General features: G+C 46.6%; 1 protein-coding gene across 2 annotated transcripts in view; it reads right to left on the reverse strand.

The window, feature by feature from the left end:
* Positions 1–209: 209 nt before the first annotated feature.
* The window catches only part of NSMCE2 (NSE2 (MMS21) homolog, SMC5-SMC6 complex SUMO ligase), a 216,565-nt gene continuing 201,480 nt past the window's right edge, over positions 210–15,294 (reverse strand). For both annotated transcript variants that reach the window (XM_049633493.1, XM_049633495.1), the window contains 3 exons: positions 10,308–10,408; positions 9,806–9,912; positions 210–2,052 (listed from right to left, as the gene is read on the reverse strand). In XM_049633493.1, coding sequence (XP_049489450.1) covers positions 1,935–2,052; positions 9,806–9,912; positions 10,308–10,408 — 326 coding nt within the window. In that variant the 3' untranslated portion in view covers positions 210–1,934. The remainder of the gene's footprint in view (positions 2,053–9,805; positions 9,913–10,307; positions 10,409–15,294) is intronic.

Here is a 15,294-nt window from a genome sequence, read left to right on the forward strand (position 1 = left end):
GATAGAAACTCCTCTCGACTAGAGCTGTTCCCCTTTTAACGAGCAATACAAGTTCGTTGAAGAAAAGGTTTCACTTTTTTGGAAAACGCTTGTAACAGAAATTTAACAAATATGTTAGGACAACCAAATGGCAAATCTTCAAAGATGAAAATAAATTCTATATAAAACTTCAAATTGTTTAATTGGCTAGACAAATTCATGAAACATAGCTTCTGAAGACTAAAAAAGAAGGAAAGAAACCTCACAAGATATGAAAGGCTGCACCTCTTCCACAGCGGAATGGTGTTATTTGGCATTTTTCGAACGGATACTGGTGTCCACACCAATATTCTGGAATTCTCTTTAGAAAGAGTCGGGGAAAACACAAATCAAATCCTGGGCAAGTATTTCATGCTTGTCGCTATCTGTTTAGGAAACAAAGTATTTCACAAAAGAACCACATTCCATGAAAAGTCTGTTTGTTCTGGCTTAAAACATAATCATTTCCTCAGGAAGTCTGATTCAGACGAAGCAGCTTAAGAAATTCAAATTGACTTGGTTTGTAGACAACCGAATGTCATCCTCCTTTCTGAATTCCATGAACGTGTTTTCAAAATTAACTCTGCCATTTAGACTAGGCATTTGAACTCAACTATGCGTTATTTTATGGCCTTCGCTGCCTAGTAGACGTTAACTCCGGTTAATGAACTTCTTTGCATAGATGCATGGATATGCTTGTTTATTTACAGAAGCTTCATGTTTTAAATGTGGGCTTTGAATAGATTTTTAGATCTAAATAAACCAATAGGGAGGAGGAGAGTACAGGATTAAGAATTCAGACTCTGGGACTAGGGCTACCTGAGGTCTTGTCCCAGCTCAGCCACTTACGAGCTCTGTGGCCTTCCACGGGCTCCTTCACCTCTCTGTGCCTCGTTGGACTTATCTGTAAAGTGGGAATAGTAAGTGTACCTCTCTCATCAGGCAGTGAAGACTACAGGAGTGAACATAGATAGGTCACCTTGGAACAGCACCTGGAACACAGTAAGTGTCCAATAAATGTTAGCAATTGTTAACGTTTCTTGGTTTCCTTGTGTAACTGGTTGATAAAAGGTTGCTACGGAAATTATTAATAGATTAGCACTCTTCACACAATTCGAGTATAACCGAAGATACTCAATTTAAAGACCTGGCCGGTCCTCCTCAGTCCACAGACTTTCAGGGCCAAAGGGACACCAGAGAACATTTCGCTTCGCATCTCCACTTCATGGTTGAAAACCCCAAGGCCCAGGGGCATGAGAGCCACGGAGCGAGACAGAGACCGTCAGGATGTGGTTGCTTCTGACGATACTTTAGGCTCTCAGAGGGCTGTGGCGAAGTTTCCATTAAGGGCATCAACTACCATTGCCCTGATAAGCCTGTTACCGGAGCGTTCTGGGCTGGTCAGAATGACAAATAAAAGCATTTACATATTTGGAACTGTCAGTAGACAAAGTAAATTTGCTTTAGAACCTCAGGCTGTTATTTATGATGCTGATAGAAAATGCTTGCACCTGGGATGTTTCTACACGTTTCCCCGTCAATATCCTTTGAAAGACGTTGTTCAGTTAAAACTGTAATAAAAAAACAGTCGGAAATATTAGGAATAGAAAGGCCTGGCCCCACCATGCCTGCACCATTGGAACAGTTTACACACCGGGGGGTGCACGGATAGGGCACGCCGCAGGTAACCAAAGGTTTATTTCAAATTACAGGACACTCAAAAATAAACAATATAATATGCTTGAAGTTTTGTTGTGACATAGAAAAATGCTTCCGATTACACTTAAAACCTTCGAGTTTTACCCCAACAAAGTATACTTTGCAGCCAGTCGAAGTGCTCTGACAAGCACCGCTCTCTCCAGATGGCTGGGGTAGGAGGTAGGCTGCAGACATCCCTGTAGGGAGGTGTGTTTGTCCTACTCGGAGTGACGAGTTTTCTTCTTGCTGTGGCTCTCGATGGCCCTTCTAAGTGCTTCATCCTGGATGAGGTCTGACATTCTCACATCTGTGTGGCTACAGCCAATTTTGGGGCAACTGGAAAGGAGAAGAAGATCACTTAACTTGAGGCCTTCAGCATGAGCTTCTCTCACATACGCGTATTTCAGTGAAGACGTTTTACCCCAAAGGAGCATGTCTGAGAAATCAGGACTGATGCAAACTCACTCATTTATTCCCCGAGTGCCTACTGGAGCCAGGCCAGGTGCTGGGGGCACAGGCCATGGCCAAGCAGGGCCCACCTTCCAGTGGGGACACAGATAACCGATAAGTCACCAAAGAGTGCTGGCTATACGTTTATTCACGTTAAGTGCTCTGAAGGAAAGGAAGCAAGGTCAAGGGGAGAGTGCGGGGTGAGGCTTCTCTAGCTGGGTCAGGGCAAGCCTCACTGAGCAGGTCTTATCGAGAACAAGTGCTGTGTGTGGCCCAGGCAGAGGCAGGAGCCTAGGAGGCAGCAGCTTGGTGGCCTGGAGTGAAAAAGCAAGGTCAATATGGCTGAAACACCGGGGGATAGAGGGAGGGCATTTGGAGAGGAGGTCGGAGGGTCAGGGGGCCTTTGGATTTTATTTTTTATGTGTTTTTAAAAAAATGTTTACTTTTAAGAGAGAGAGAGGGGGGAGGGAGGGAGAGAGAGAGAGAGCGCGTACAAGTGGGGGAGGGGCAGAGAGAAGGAGACACAGACCTGGAAGCAGGCTCCAGGCTCCGAGCTGTCAGCACAGAGGCTGACGCAGGGCTCAAACCCACAAACTGTGAGATCGTGACCTGGGCCGAAGTCAGACCAGGCGCCCCTAGATTTTATGTGAAATATGAAGAGAATTTGAGAGTCTGAGATCGGGGAGGGATGCCACTTGGTTTATGTTTAGAAAGCATGGCTCTGGCTGCTTAATGTAGAAGACAAGCAGAGTGGAAACAGGAAAACAGGAGGGCCCTGGGCAGTCCGGGCGAGAGGGCGGTGTGGCCGAGGCTGGTGGCAGTGGCCAGCTTCAGGGCAGAAGCGGACACAGAACCTGTAGGACTCGCTGTTGGGTCAGAGGCAGAGTGTAAGGGAAAAGAAGGGCTGAGCTTCATCAGAGTCTGCCCCCCTCCCCTGCCCCATGGGCAACTGGCGGTGCCCTTTATCTCTAAAGAGAACAACTGGAAAACCAGGCTGGGGATGGGGATGGATCTAGGAGACCCCGGTTGGCATATATTTCCTCCGAAATGCCCACTAGTCCCTCCCGGAGGGAGACTGTGTGGGTTGGTGGAGACTCAGGGGAAAAGCTGTGGCTGAAGAAATCAGCGCGTGAGTCACCCACGGAGGGGGAGGTGCTTGACGCCATGGCTGTGTTTAGATGTGGTCTCCTCTGGGGGCAGTGGGCTGCATGAAGTCACCTGGTTTCTTCTGTCTGGACTTAGGGTGACCCGGTTTTGAATCTGGCCAACACCTACTAGCATTCTGAGCCTCTATTCCCTCAGATCTGAAGTGGGGGCAGAATTCCTATTTCCCAGGGCTAAAGGCAACTCAGTGCCTAGCGTCCCTGATCATCATACTTCTGATACATTTTGCTTTTTTTAAAATTGATTTTAAATTTATTTTTTATTTTAGAGAGCGAGCGAGCGAGCGAGCGAGTGGGGTAGAGGGGCAGAGGCGGGGAGAGAGAGAATCCCACCCACCATCCGGGATCATGACCTGAGCCGAAATCAACAGCTGGACACACAACCAACTGAGCCATCCAGGCACCTCTCTTCCATACATTTTAAACTTGCTGATCTCTCGGTCTCTTGCGTACACCTACTGTATACCTGCTGCACATTCGTGCATGCATTTGACCTTCTGTGTGGTCCGTCCTGTGCTAGGTTCTAAGCACCCAACTGTGAAATACAAATGTAGGTTCCTGCCCACGCAGAGCTCCAGCCCAGTGGCCTGAGACAACTCTCCGAAAAGCACAGGTATATTAAGACACAAAATAACAGCTACAAGACAAGAGCGAAAATAACAAATACAAGACGAAAGACATAAACCAGAAGGGGAAGAAAGTTGATTGCGGGAACTCATTTGTCCAGTGGTAGGAAGCCCAGCTTTTCAACGTGAAGGAGAAACATCTTCTGGGCTTGTGCTTTCTGGACCAAGGCGTCTTTATATAAGAAGGGACAAAGAAGTGTAATGGACAATATGCTTGCTAACAATATTTATTTTTAAAAATACTGAAATGAGCCCCACAGGGGCAGGTCCGTGCGCTAAAACGTGACTATAAAAAGGCCCTCGCGGGACAGAGGACCGGGGTGATCTGCCCAGGGATGCCTCCTTCTGGAGACTTGGTTCTGTGTTAGAGTAAGGACTGGGGGCACTTGAGAAAGGTCTCACACTGGTTTCCCAAAGTGAACTGTTTCGTCAACCGTGACAGCCAACAGCTGAGATTATGAGGATATAGACACTTTCGCCACACACTCAGACGACATGTGCCGGGGTCACCCTCGCTTCATACTGACCAGCCTGGCGGACACGTACTGTCATGGTGGGCCTGGGTCTCTTCCCACTTCCTAGAACCGAATCTCTAGCACCTACAGCCAGATGATGAATAAGCGTGGAGGGGGAAGGGGAGGCTGAGGTGGGGAGGACTTCTGGTGACATCAGGGGCCCTGTGGGGGAGTGCGAGGACTCTGAGAACGTCTGATGGGGTCAACTGCACGCTCATTGCTGAGCCCGCAGGCACATTCTTCTCAAAGGACAATGGATGGAGCCCAGGGTGACCTATGTCAAATAGAATTCTGACGTCAGTGAGGGGATCGACTCTGGGCACAGAGGCATTAACCAAAAAGCCCTCCCAAGGGGGAACTGATGGCCTCTTGATACAAATACAGGCTCAAGAGTGAAAGAGACGTGGGCTCGAGTCTCCTGGTTGTGACCCTCTGGGCAAGTGGCTTTACTTCCTGTGCCCCAGTTTCTTCTTCCATGAAGATGAGACAGAACGTAGGGTCGCCGTGAGAGGTAAGTAGGATAATGTATGATGAGGGTTATGGAACTGGCTCGGATGCCACACAGTTTCTGCCCTCGTCCATGGCTTCAGCTCCCAAGAAGCCCCTGGAGAGGAGGTAGCCCACGATGCTGGTGGGCCACGGGCGGGCCACGGTGCACGGGGTACTGTGGCAGGATGAATGAGGGCATTCCGCCCAGCATGAATGAGGGCTCAGGGAGACTTCCTGGAGGAGAACCTTGTTTCTCACCCCATCTCGAATAAACAAACACAGGTTTTTTAGCTACAAAGGGTAAGATGAGGCCATAATGACATGATACTGAATCAGGGCACTCCTTCTCTGGAGAAATAACACTCTACAGAAGCATTAGTTCATTAATCCCCAGGACATCCTGGTGAGCAAGCCAAGTGTGGCAATACGCAATCCCAAGTTCTCGCGTCATTGCTGTGCAGAAGTCAGACCTACCGGCCTCAAAGGAGAGGCTGGGTCCTGAACTCGGGTCACTGAGGGCAGAAGACGCCACCGGAGCAGTGGGCAGACGTGCAAGTGTCTACTGAACAAACAGAGCACGGGTCTCAGGGGTCCCAGAAGGCGGCAGGGACCCCTGGCCTCAGTCTCAGCTCAAAGGTACAAGATTCTGAGTCTTGTGAGCTCTTGGATCTGGGTCCCGAGAATTCCAGGGTCCAATTCAGCTCTAAAAGAGGTCTATGGATATCTCTGGAAGTCTGAGTGGGATGGATTCCCATCGTACCTAAACACGCCGAGTTGCTCTGTCCTACATCCTCTGAGTCTCAAATAATGTGTCACCGAGCAGTGAGGTAAGTAATAACACGGACGTTCTCGACCTTTATAACCCGACTGCTGTTCGTTTAGCGTTCTGTAGTTCAAAAGGAGCCTTCTCTTAAGTGGTTTGCTTCTCCACTGCCAAGAAATGTCCTGGTCCAGATCTAGACTGGAATTTCTCTGCTGCTTCTTTCATCCTAAAATTCCATGAGACGTTACTGTCATTTCTACTCTGCAGGTGAAGAAATTGAGGCCCTGGGAGGCGAAATGCCCCGTGGGCCAATGGAGAGAGAGAGAGAGGCCCTTCAACGACACAGTCCCAGTCAATTTGGTTTTATTCTACATGCTGTTCAGCGTGACTGTTTGTTAAACACGGTTCCTGTTCTTTCACAAAGAAGGAAAAGAAATGACTGTGGAACACTGGAAATATGTTATTAATATGAGACTCACAAGGCGGCTTTGTCAGTAAGAACACACCCAGCCCACTTATTCAGGAAACAGTTTTAACTGCTGTATTTCGTGAGGGCTACAGTCGCCACAATTTTATTCCTACTCGAGCCGGTGGAGAGGGGTCTTTCCAGAGACCGAAGCATGGGCAGGAAGCTTCAGTCGGCGCCCAGTAAGGAAATGGACTGGAAATGCAGTCTAACAAGACGTAACTAGAACCATCTAGGAGGGAGAACTGAGATGTCTCAAACTGGATGTGTCACAGGCATTTTTAAACAAAGGGGACCCAGAACTGCTCGTCACGCTCACATGCATCATGGGAAATGACATTACTTCATGCTCACTCAGGAAGCTCTGGAGTAGGTGATGAAGAGGCCCGGCAGTGGTGATCTGCTGCTCCCGTGATAAGCAGCCCCCCCATCTTCTTCCTCTCTCGCCTGGCTACGTCTCAGATGGCTTCACTGGGGTCTTCTTCCTCGGGCTGTCTTTTCATTAACGAGGGAAGCGCCTTTCTGAAGGTCCATGTGGGGGCCCTGAGGCGGGTGCTGAGGGGGGTGAGGCGGGCAGAGCAGGGCTGGCCTGGCGCTGCCCGGAGCCGGGTCACAGTCCTGTCCTTGCTCTCAGTCAGCTGTCACGTGCCCCGAGCTGCCCCTCTGGGGTTGGGCTCCTCTGTACCAATAACCTCACAACGACATCTCGAGCTCAGAGCTCTCTCCTTGGTCCAAAACGCCACGTGTTCTGCACCCCCTGGACACTTCCAAATGGCTGTGTTGCTAGGACTTCAAGGTCAGCATGACCCCCAACTGTGCCTCTCACAATCCTTCCTAAATGTGTTCCGCGCTCCCGCCCTCTCAGTTGGCTAATGACCCCCAGCCCCCTCCACCGCTTCTGGACACCGGGTTTATTCATTTATTTTTTTTAATTTTTTATTTTTTAATGCTTATTTATTTCTGAGACAGAGAGAGACAGAGCATGAGTGAGGGAGGGGCAGAGAGAGAGGGAGACACAGAGTCTGAAACGGGCTCCAGGCTCTGAGCTGTCAGCACAGAGCCCCACGAGGGGCTCGAACTCACAGACCGCCAGATCACGACCTGAGCCGAAGTCGGACGCTCAACCGACTGAGCCACCCAGGCGCCCCTGGACACCGGGTTTAGAATCGACAGTCACCCTCCACTCCTTCCTCCCTTCGACTCTCAGTTGCCAAATCCTGCCAGCTGTGCCTCCACGATGGCCCCATTCTCGTTCCCTGATACCTGTGACCCTTGCCTCAGTCAGGCTCCCATCACCGTAACTTAATCTCCTGCAAAGGCATCCTCACTGACATCGTTACCCCACGCCTTTTAAATCCATCCCTTGAACTGTACTGGAGTGACTTCCTAAACTCCAGCTTGACTCACCTTATTCCCTCAAAACCCTGCAATGTTGTCTCGTGCCTCTAGAATAATGGCAACAACGATGGCGGTTGGCGGTGATGGTGTCTTCCGAGACTTGCCGTGGACCAGGGGCTTTCAAGTACTTCACACAGATCTTCCTCAAATTTCACACATACCAGTGAGGCCATTACAACTATTAGCACCAGTTTATAGACGAGGAAACTAATGAAATCCCAACCTTTGACGCCTCTAAGGGAATCTTTATACCAGTCTCCTCAGGGTTATTGTCCACGGGATCCTTCTATTTTTCCCTCAAACATACGGTAACTACAACCGCTCCTTCTGATCACCAAGGAGAACAGGCTCTGAACGGGGCAGGCCTCTTGGCTACAAGGACTCTTCACCACTGCCCGACGTCCTTCTCATTTGAGGCGCTCGGGTGCCTCAGTCGGTTGAGCGTCTGACTTTGGCTCAGCTCACGACCTCACAGTTCGAGCCCTGCGCTGGGCCTGCTTTGGATCCTCTGTCCCCACCCTCTCTCTGCCCCTCCCCTGCTCACACTCTCTCTCTCAAAAATAAATTAAAACACAAAACTGAAATCTTTCTCATTTTTTCAAGGCCCAGTCAAAACAGTACCTTCTCTGTAACTCTCCCGCATTCCTTCCACTTGGATTTAACTGTTATTATTAAGCTATGAGGATCTGCAGAATTTGCCCTAAGTTATAGAGAGGTATGACAGAAAAAAGAAACTTTTCTAAATGACAAATGTTACTCAAGTGCTCAAATAGCACGTATACCTCGAAAGAAAAAAAAAAAGCCAAAGGATGCTAGAAAGTCAAATAGGTAATTAAGAAGATCTGGGTCTTGTAGTCACTATCCCAGTCCAGAGGCTCATGAGAAATGCACGTTGCTATCAGTGCCCGCCCTTCCCGCATCTGACTCGGGGCGAAGATCACAAACTTCAAGACAGATGAGCTGTGAAATGGGACTATCTGGGAATATCTGTTCTTAGCAATTGTCATTTTAACAAACTAACAGTTTGTTTTTCCGAGAACGAACACAGAAAAAAATGTCAGCAGAAAGGGAAGGCTCAGACGTTCAGAAGCAAAAGGAAATTATATTCACAGGGAATCTGGAAGGTTGACTAGGGAAATACAACGTCTCGACTGGGACTCAAAAATGTACTCGAATGCTCTCAATTTTGCAACCGGTAGGCCATTCTTCTAGAGTAAATAGGGTAAATGACTTGACTTAGTGACCATCAAGATTATGTACAGTCTCAAATACCCTATCTCTGAGTCCACACCCACAGGAGGAGTGGTGGGGAATTCCAATTCTGGGTCTGGACCAGCAAATTTCTGGGTGATGGAGAAGGGAGCTACACTTCAAAGTGACTGTTATCAAAAGTCCACTGAGACCTGGTCACACCTGCAATTCCATTCCTAGGACAAACCTGTGATAAGAGCACAAGAAATGCCAAACTGAATTATAGCTAGTTGGGCCAACTCAGGATTCCATACTGTCACAGGAACACAGCCATGGTCCTCCCAGGTTGAGCGCCAGAGGGGTAGGAATGGGCAGGTGGGGGGTAGAAATATATATATAAAACAGGTGTAAGAGGAAGATTCTCCCAACATTCCAATTAAGAAAAAAATTCTCACGGAAGTGACCCCAAAATTCACTTGAACCTTTTGGGAAGCTATTTAAGTAATTAAAGATGCGAAAGGTTTTCCCTGACAATTAAATCTTGCTCAGACCTCTGGATACAAATCTTATCTCAGAACATTTTAAACAAATTACCTGTACTGCAGGATGCAAAACAAACACACAAACAAACACCCCCCCCCCCAAAACTGCCATTCTTTCTTGGGTGAGTATACACGGAATGGGAAAAAGAAATCTTTTAGTATCAGAGTTCTCCTTTGTTTTTTTTTTCAGGCTATAGCACCATTTCATAAAAATTCCTATTATTTAATGATGAGCATTCCACCCGAGTCCTTTCTCTCCTGTTTCGAAGGTGTGGCTGAAATTTCTTTAGCTTCTTCCTGAACAGACTACTAATTTTTCCGTCATGTATTGTTTTTCCAGAAAGCCAGCTTCCATGTTTATACCCTGAGGGAGGTGAACGGGCTTTAGCGGGGGGAACATTTAAGGATCTTTTCCTCTAGCGTGAGCATACCACCTCTGACTGACCACCACTGGGAAGGCTCACTTCCCTTCCTGCATCGACTCACCAGGCCTTTTTCTTCCGCCTGTGCTTGGACTCAATCATGCGAACAATGGCTTCCTCTTCATAGGTGTGGCCACACACTTTATTTTTCACCGGTTTCTTCATTTCCACCTGCAATCAAGGAGACATTCAGCTTTTAGGAATGATAATGAGCTACTTCCAGTAACTTCTCCAAGTCACCGAATTATTTGGCACTGTTTTTTCCTCATCTTGGGGCTTCCTATGTTTAAGCTCCCCATCTCATGGCTTTAGATAATTGTTAGGGCAGATGGCCACAGAGGAAAAGGCAGGGAGACCGTGCATGGCTCCGATGTCAGTTGGCCTATGGGTCAAGAATTTCTTCCTTGATCCCTCAGGGCATGGTTGCCTGAAAAGTCTTGGACCTATCCTCTTGGACCTCATCACTCTCCTTTCGTCCCTCCTTACCCTGGATGTAAGATCAAGTTAGAAAGCAAACAGGAGTCTTTAGCCTCTTTGTCTTTCTGGGAAGGAGGAAGAGACGGTACCTGTGTAATGGGGCAGATGAAGTTGGTCTGGCTCTGGGTCACAATCATATCTTCATCAACTCCTTCTGTTCCATCAACCTCTCTGTCGGCTTGAAGACCATCTAGAGGGAAAAAGGGAAGTCGCTGAGCCTCGTTGGTCTAACAGTGTGCCAAGGACAGGAAGGAACGGAAGGAAGGAGGTTAACTGTTTCCCAGTGTCTGCTGGGAACCTTGCTGGGCACTTGGATGCACGTTAACTCTTTGGCTCTTGAAAGAATCCTGCAGGGTAGGTAGGATTCTGCCCATGTTTGATCAGGAAACAGATTGAGAGCAGTGAAATAGCTTTTTCAAAATGAGAGAATTAATTTCTGAGGGAGTACTGTCCAGTAATCAAGAGTGTGGCTTTGGAGTCAGAAGGACCTGGTTATCTCTTGCACTTCCAGCTGAGGGACCTTGGGCTGGCAAGATCTTTTTTGAAAGCCTTTACTTTATGGCTCTGGTGAAAAGATTAAAAGAGGCGAAGAATGTAGTATGCTTTGCACAGCCCCTGGCACAAGGAGACACTCAATAATAAATGGTTACTACTGCTAGGTAGCTCAGGGGTTCTCAAACCTTTTGGTCTTAGAACACTTTTATACTTTTAGAAATTATCGAGGACCCCCCAAAATTTCTTTGGGGTTATAGTTATCAATATTTGCCATAGTAGATATTAAGACTGAGGGTTTAAAAAATATGCATTTATTAATTCATTAAAACAAAAAGCAACTCCAGGGGCGGCTGGCTGGCTCAGTTGGGGGGGAGCATGTGACTCTTGATTTTGGGGTCATAAGTTCGAGCCTCACGTTGGGTGTAGAGATTACTTAAACAAACACAACTTAAGTCATTACATTTTCCAGAACAACAAAAAAAGGGTTAGAGATAAAAGGTGGCATTGTTTTTACATTTTTGAAAATATCTTTAATGTTTGGCTTAAGATAGTTAGCCTTTGATATGTGTGTATGCATCTAGTCTGTCGTGATATCACGTTGTGCAGCCTCTGGAAAAATACACTTACGGAAAGATAGTGAAAAAGACAAGTGACATCTTAGTATTATCATGAAGACAGTTTTGACCTCATGGGTACCCAGAAAGCTCTCAGAGAACCCTAGGGGTCCCTGGCCCACACTTTGAGAACTGCTGAACACATGCCTGGTAGGGCTGCCTTTGGATAGCTTATTTGATTCTGAAATCTATGTTCTGTTCATTTCGTCACGCTTGCCCCTCACTGAGATGTTGGATGGCTTCTGAACAGGATAATGAGACTAAGTCTCTCGTGCGAAAGCTTTTCTTTCTGGAGAAGGGAGACGTCCTTTTGCACAAACATCAAAGATCAATAGCTCTTTAAACACAAGTGTTGATGGTGCCTTCCTTCCTCCTCCCCTGCCCCCCATACCCCTGCTCCCTTTCCTGTCCTTACTCTCTTCTTCCTTCCCTTCCTTCTTCACTCTGGCAAAATAACACCGACATTGAAAATTGCTTTGTTTTCACGGTGTGAGGGAAACCCTTGTCTCAGGTTAGGATGGTCCTGCACGTCGTTCAGTTCCTAGAACTGATGGCCCTAGCCTCCTACCTCTGCCAGATGGCGTGTCTGTCCAGAAAAGTACTACTGGGGGCAGGAAAAGGGCCACAGAGTGCTTGTTCAAGGTCACCCAGTGAAATAATGGCTGCCACCCAGGGATTCTGCCTCCAGTTACTGGTTTTTTTTTTTTTTTTGTAGGGGTTTCACCTTGTTTTAGGAGACTACTGTTATTTGTATGCCAGCTTGCACTTTCCTAGAGAAATGTCCCTGAAAGCAGCTCTCATTCCTTGAGGAAGGCAAGAGTGGAGACCTCAGAGCTTAGGACTTCCCGGGCAGAGCATTTTTAACCATACGGAGCCCGGGGCCTTCTAACTTTTCAAGGGCTGTAAAAATGTCTGAGACCTTGAAAACTATTTGTTGGCTTCACAACAGGCTAACTACAAAGCTGAATTAATAAATGATAAAGGTCTACAAAATGTAATGTTAGGTTAACTTCGTTAATTGCTGACTTCGCAATCAAAAATATTTCATTTGGAAGCAATATGCAGGCTGGATTTAGGTTTTAACTTCATAATTCCCAAGTATGCTAAAATAATTTCTGATAAATAGACAATAATAAGCTACTTGTAACCAACCTATTTCCAAAGCAAAACCATGAATATCTTTTTTAAAAATTTTGTCAGCAATAAAATTATATTTAATGTGGAGGCTGCCCTACTTTCGTATGTTTGCTATGATGTGGGATGGGGCCAATGAAGGGTTTTTGGGTCTCCCAGGACCTGCTGGTATTCACGGAGCAGGAGTTAGACTCCTAGAGGAGTCCTTTCTCAACCCAGTGATTGCTCACAATGGCTCAGGAAAGTTGGAGAAGTAAGAAGAAAAGTCTAGAAGCCGAGCTAAGAACATTCTGTCTCTTTAATTCACTCTCCAAAGCCTCCTCCTGTGGGCAGCTACTGCCAATTTCTGATTATGTGCTGGGTAGTCAAAATTAAGGTCCCCCTTTGTCCATTTCTTACAGGGCTCATTCTGAACTGACAACGGATTTCTGACCGTATATGTTATACTGTGGAATTCATCAGAAAATCTGTGAGATGAATAACAGAATTCAGCCAATGTGAAAGATTGTGGGTTTGTTTTCTATTTTCTATTTTTAAATTTCAAAAGGTAGAGGAAGCAAGAAAGCACAACTCAAATGCAATGCCGACCACTAAGGAAGGCTGAGTGGGGAACTCAGAAACTGTAGGTGGGCTATCAACATCCGTGATCACGAAAGAAGGTAACAAAAGTAAGACTGAGGAAGAATGCCATGCGGTGAGTAATAGCCCACGGCCTGAGAGTCTAAAAAGAGAAAGATTCTCAAGAGCTAAACTTCTCTTGAGATAGAACATTTCCTCACCCGAAATCTTTATTTATAGAAAGTGATATTAATGTCGGGATCTACAATGTGCTAACAAAAGGTCACATCTGGCAATAAATATCAGTCACACTAATTTCGCGGATCCAAAGATAAAACTTAAAAAAAACTTTTTTTTTTTTTTTTTTTTTAAATGCAGAGCCTGACATAGGGCTCAAACTCACAAACTGTGAGATCATGACCTGAGCCGAAATCAAGAGTCGGATGCTTAATCAACTGAGCTACCCAGGCGCCCCTAACACTTTTGACAGAGTACCCAGCAGGGATGTGTCCAGGTATGAGGTAGTAACTCGAATGTGACTTCTTCGGATGTCATAAAATGAACATGAAAAGGAAAGAGAAGCCGTGGAAATGCTCAAGGTAGTAATTAAGTTAACAATCGAGGAATTCCAAAAGTCTATGAATATTCCCTAGTGATGTAAAGTTAGGGGGTAGGGAGGGCACACTGTTGAACCCCTAGATGTGGGTTCATGGTTAGTTCTGACGGGGAGTGAGGAGCTAAGCAGCCCTGTCTTCGGCCTGCCCCAGTCAGCCATCATCCTTCTAGATGCTACCGGAATTATTCTTACTGACTCATTTTCCTTCGTTCCTCACATCTGAACCATTGGCAAGTTCTGTTGATTGGTTCTAAACTCCACTCCCTAAATCTAAATCTAGCCCCTTCTCTCGATTTCTACTACATCCCAGTCCAAACCACCATGGCCTCCCGCCCAGACCTCTGCCGTAGCCTCCTGCCTAGAATCTCCGCCTTGACCAGGGTCGCAATGCTCCCGTGCACGCTTCTTATGAGTGGCGCTCACAGCCAACCTCCCTGACCCGTCTCCCTCTCACCCACCACGCTTGACTCACACTGGTCTTTTCTCTGTTTCTGGAACATGCCACACTCTTTCCCATCTTTGGGTCTATACACTAACCTGACTGGAATGTTCCTTCTCCTGATCTTTGCTTTTCCTACTCCTTCTTGTCATTTTAAAATGTCAATTTAAATGTTATCTCTCTGGAGAGGCCTTCTCTAATGTCCCGAGCTAAAAGAGGCCACCCAAGCGTGCTCTGTCACATGACACGGTTGTGACTATGCACTGCACGTATCCGCAAAGTACTGCTTTCTGGTATGTCCCTCCCCCCCTCCCCCGTTCTCTTCCAGGAAAGCGGGGACTTTGTTGTCTTGTTCACTGATGTTTCCTAGAGTCTAAGTGTCCTTGGCATGGAGGAGTAGGTGTTCAATAAACGTCTGATTAGTAAAGTGCTTCATCTGACAAGGCAAGAGTGGGCATATTTTTCATAAGGATGTACTTCATGTATTTAACATACATGGTAACACACACACACACACACACACACACATCCTCACACAATAATGGTTTTACAGCTTTTAAGCAAGTAACAGAGAGGACTTCACTCTGGCTCGGGGTGCGGCCTGGGACCCTGAATTACATGTCAAATGCAGGAAGTAAATATAAGTTTTACAATTATAGTAGGCCGTGTGGTAATTATAAAGGAGAGTCCAGACATGGTCTTGTGGTAAGAAAATACATTTGGTCCTGGCCACACACAGCCCTGGTATTAGTCATTTGTCTGTCTTCAGGCATCCCAAATTTGGCTACCAGTAAGACAGTTTTATGCCAGCTGGGAAAAAAAAGTTGATTACTGTGTGCTTTTTCAATTAAGCCTGAACATTTTTCTAAAAGTACTTTTCTCTTGCAAGTTAGCAGCATCTGAAGAAAATACTTCGCAAATATTTACTGTCTGCTCGAAATGATTATTGCGCTGTCCAGATTTCTTTTGCTTGCTATTCCAGACAGCGTATTTGGACGGGCTGAGCTGGTACAGGGGAGATGTGGGGGCCTCCCTAATGTGTAAAAGAACACGGAGTTGCAGTCCGAAACGCTACGGCTATCTAGTTACAGAGTTTCCAACTGCATAGTTTCTGCAGTATGTGTTTATGCCAATGCCTGCCTTGTTTCTCCTACTAAGTAACCTACGGCTGGGTCTACCAGCGGCCCCACCTGTGAACATATCTTAGACTCTTAAGTAGG

The sequence above is a fragment of the Panthera uncia genome, chromosome F2 (genome assembly GCF_023721935.1).
Source record: "Panthera uncia isolate 11264 chromosome F2, Puncia_PCG_1.0, whole genome shotgun sequence".
Taxonomy (NCBI): Eukaryota; Metazoa; Chordata; class Mammalia; order Carnivora; family Felidae; genus Panthera; species Panthera uncia.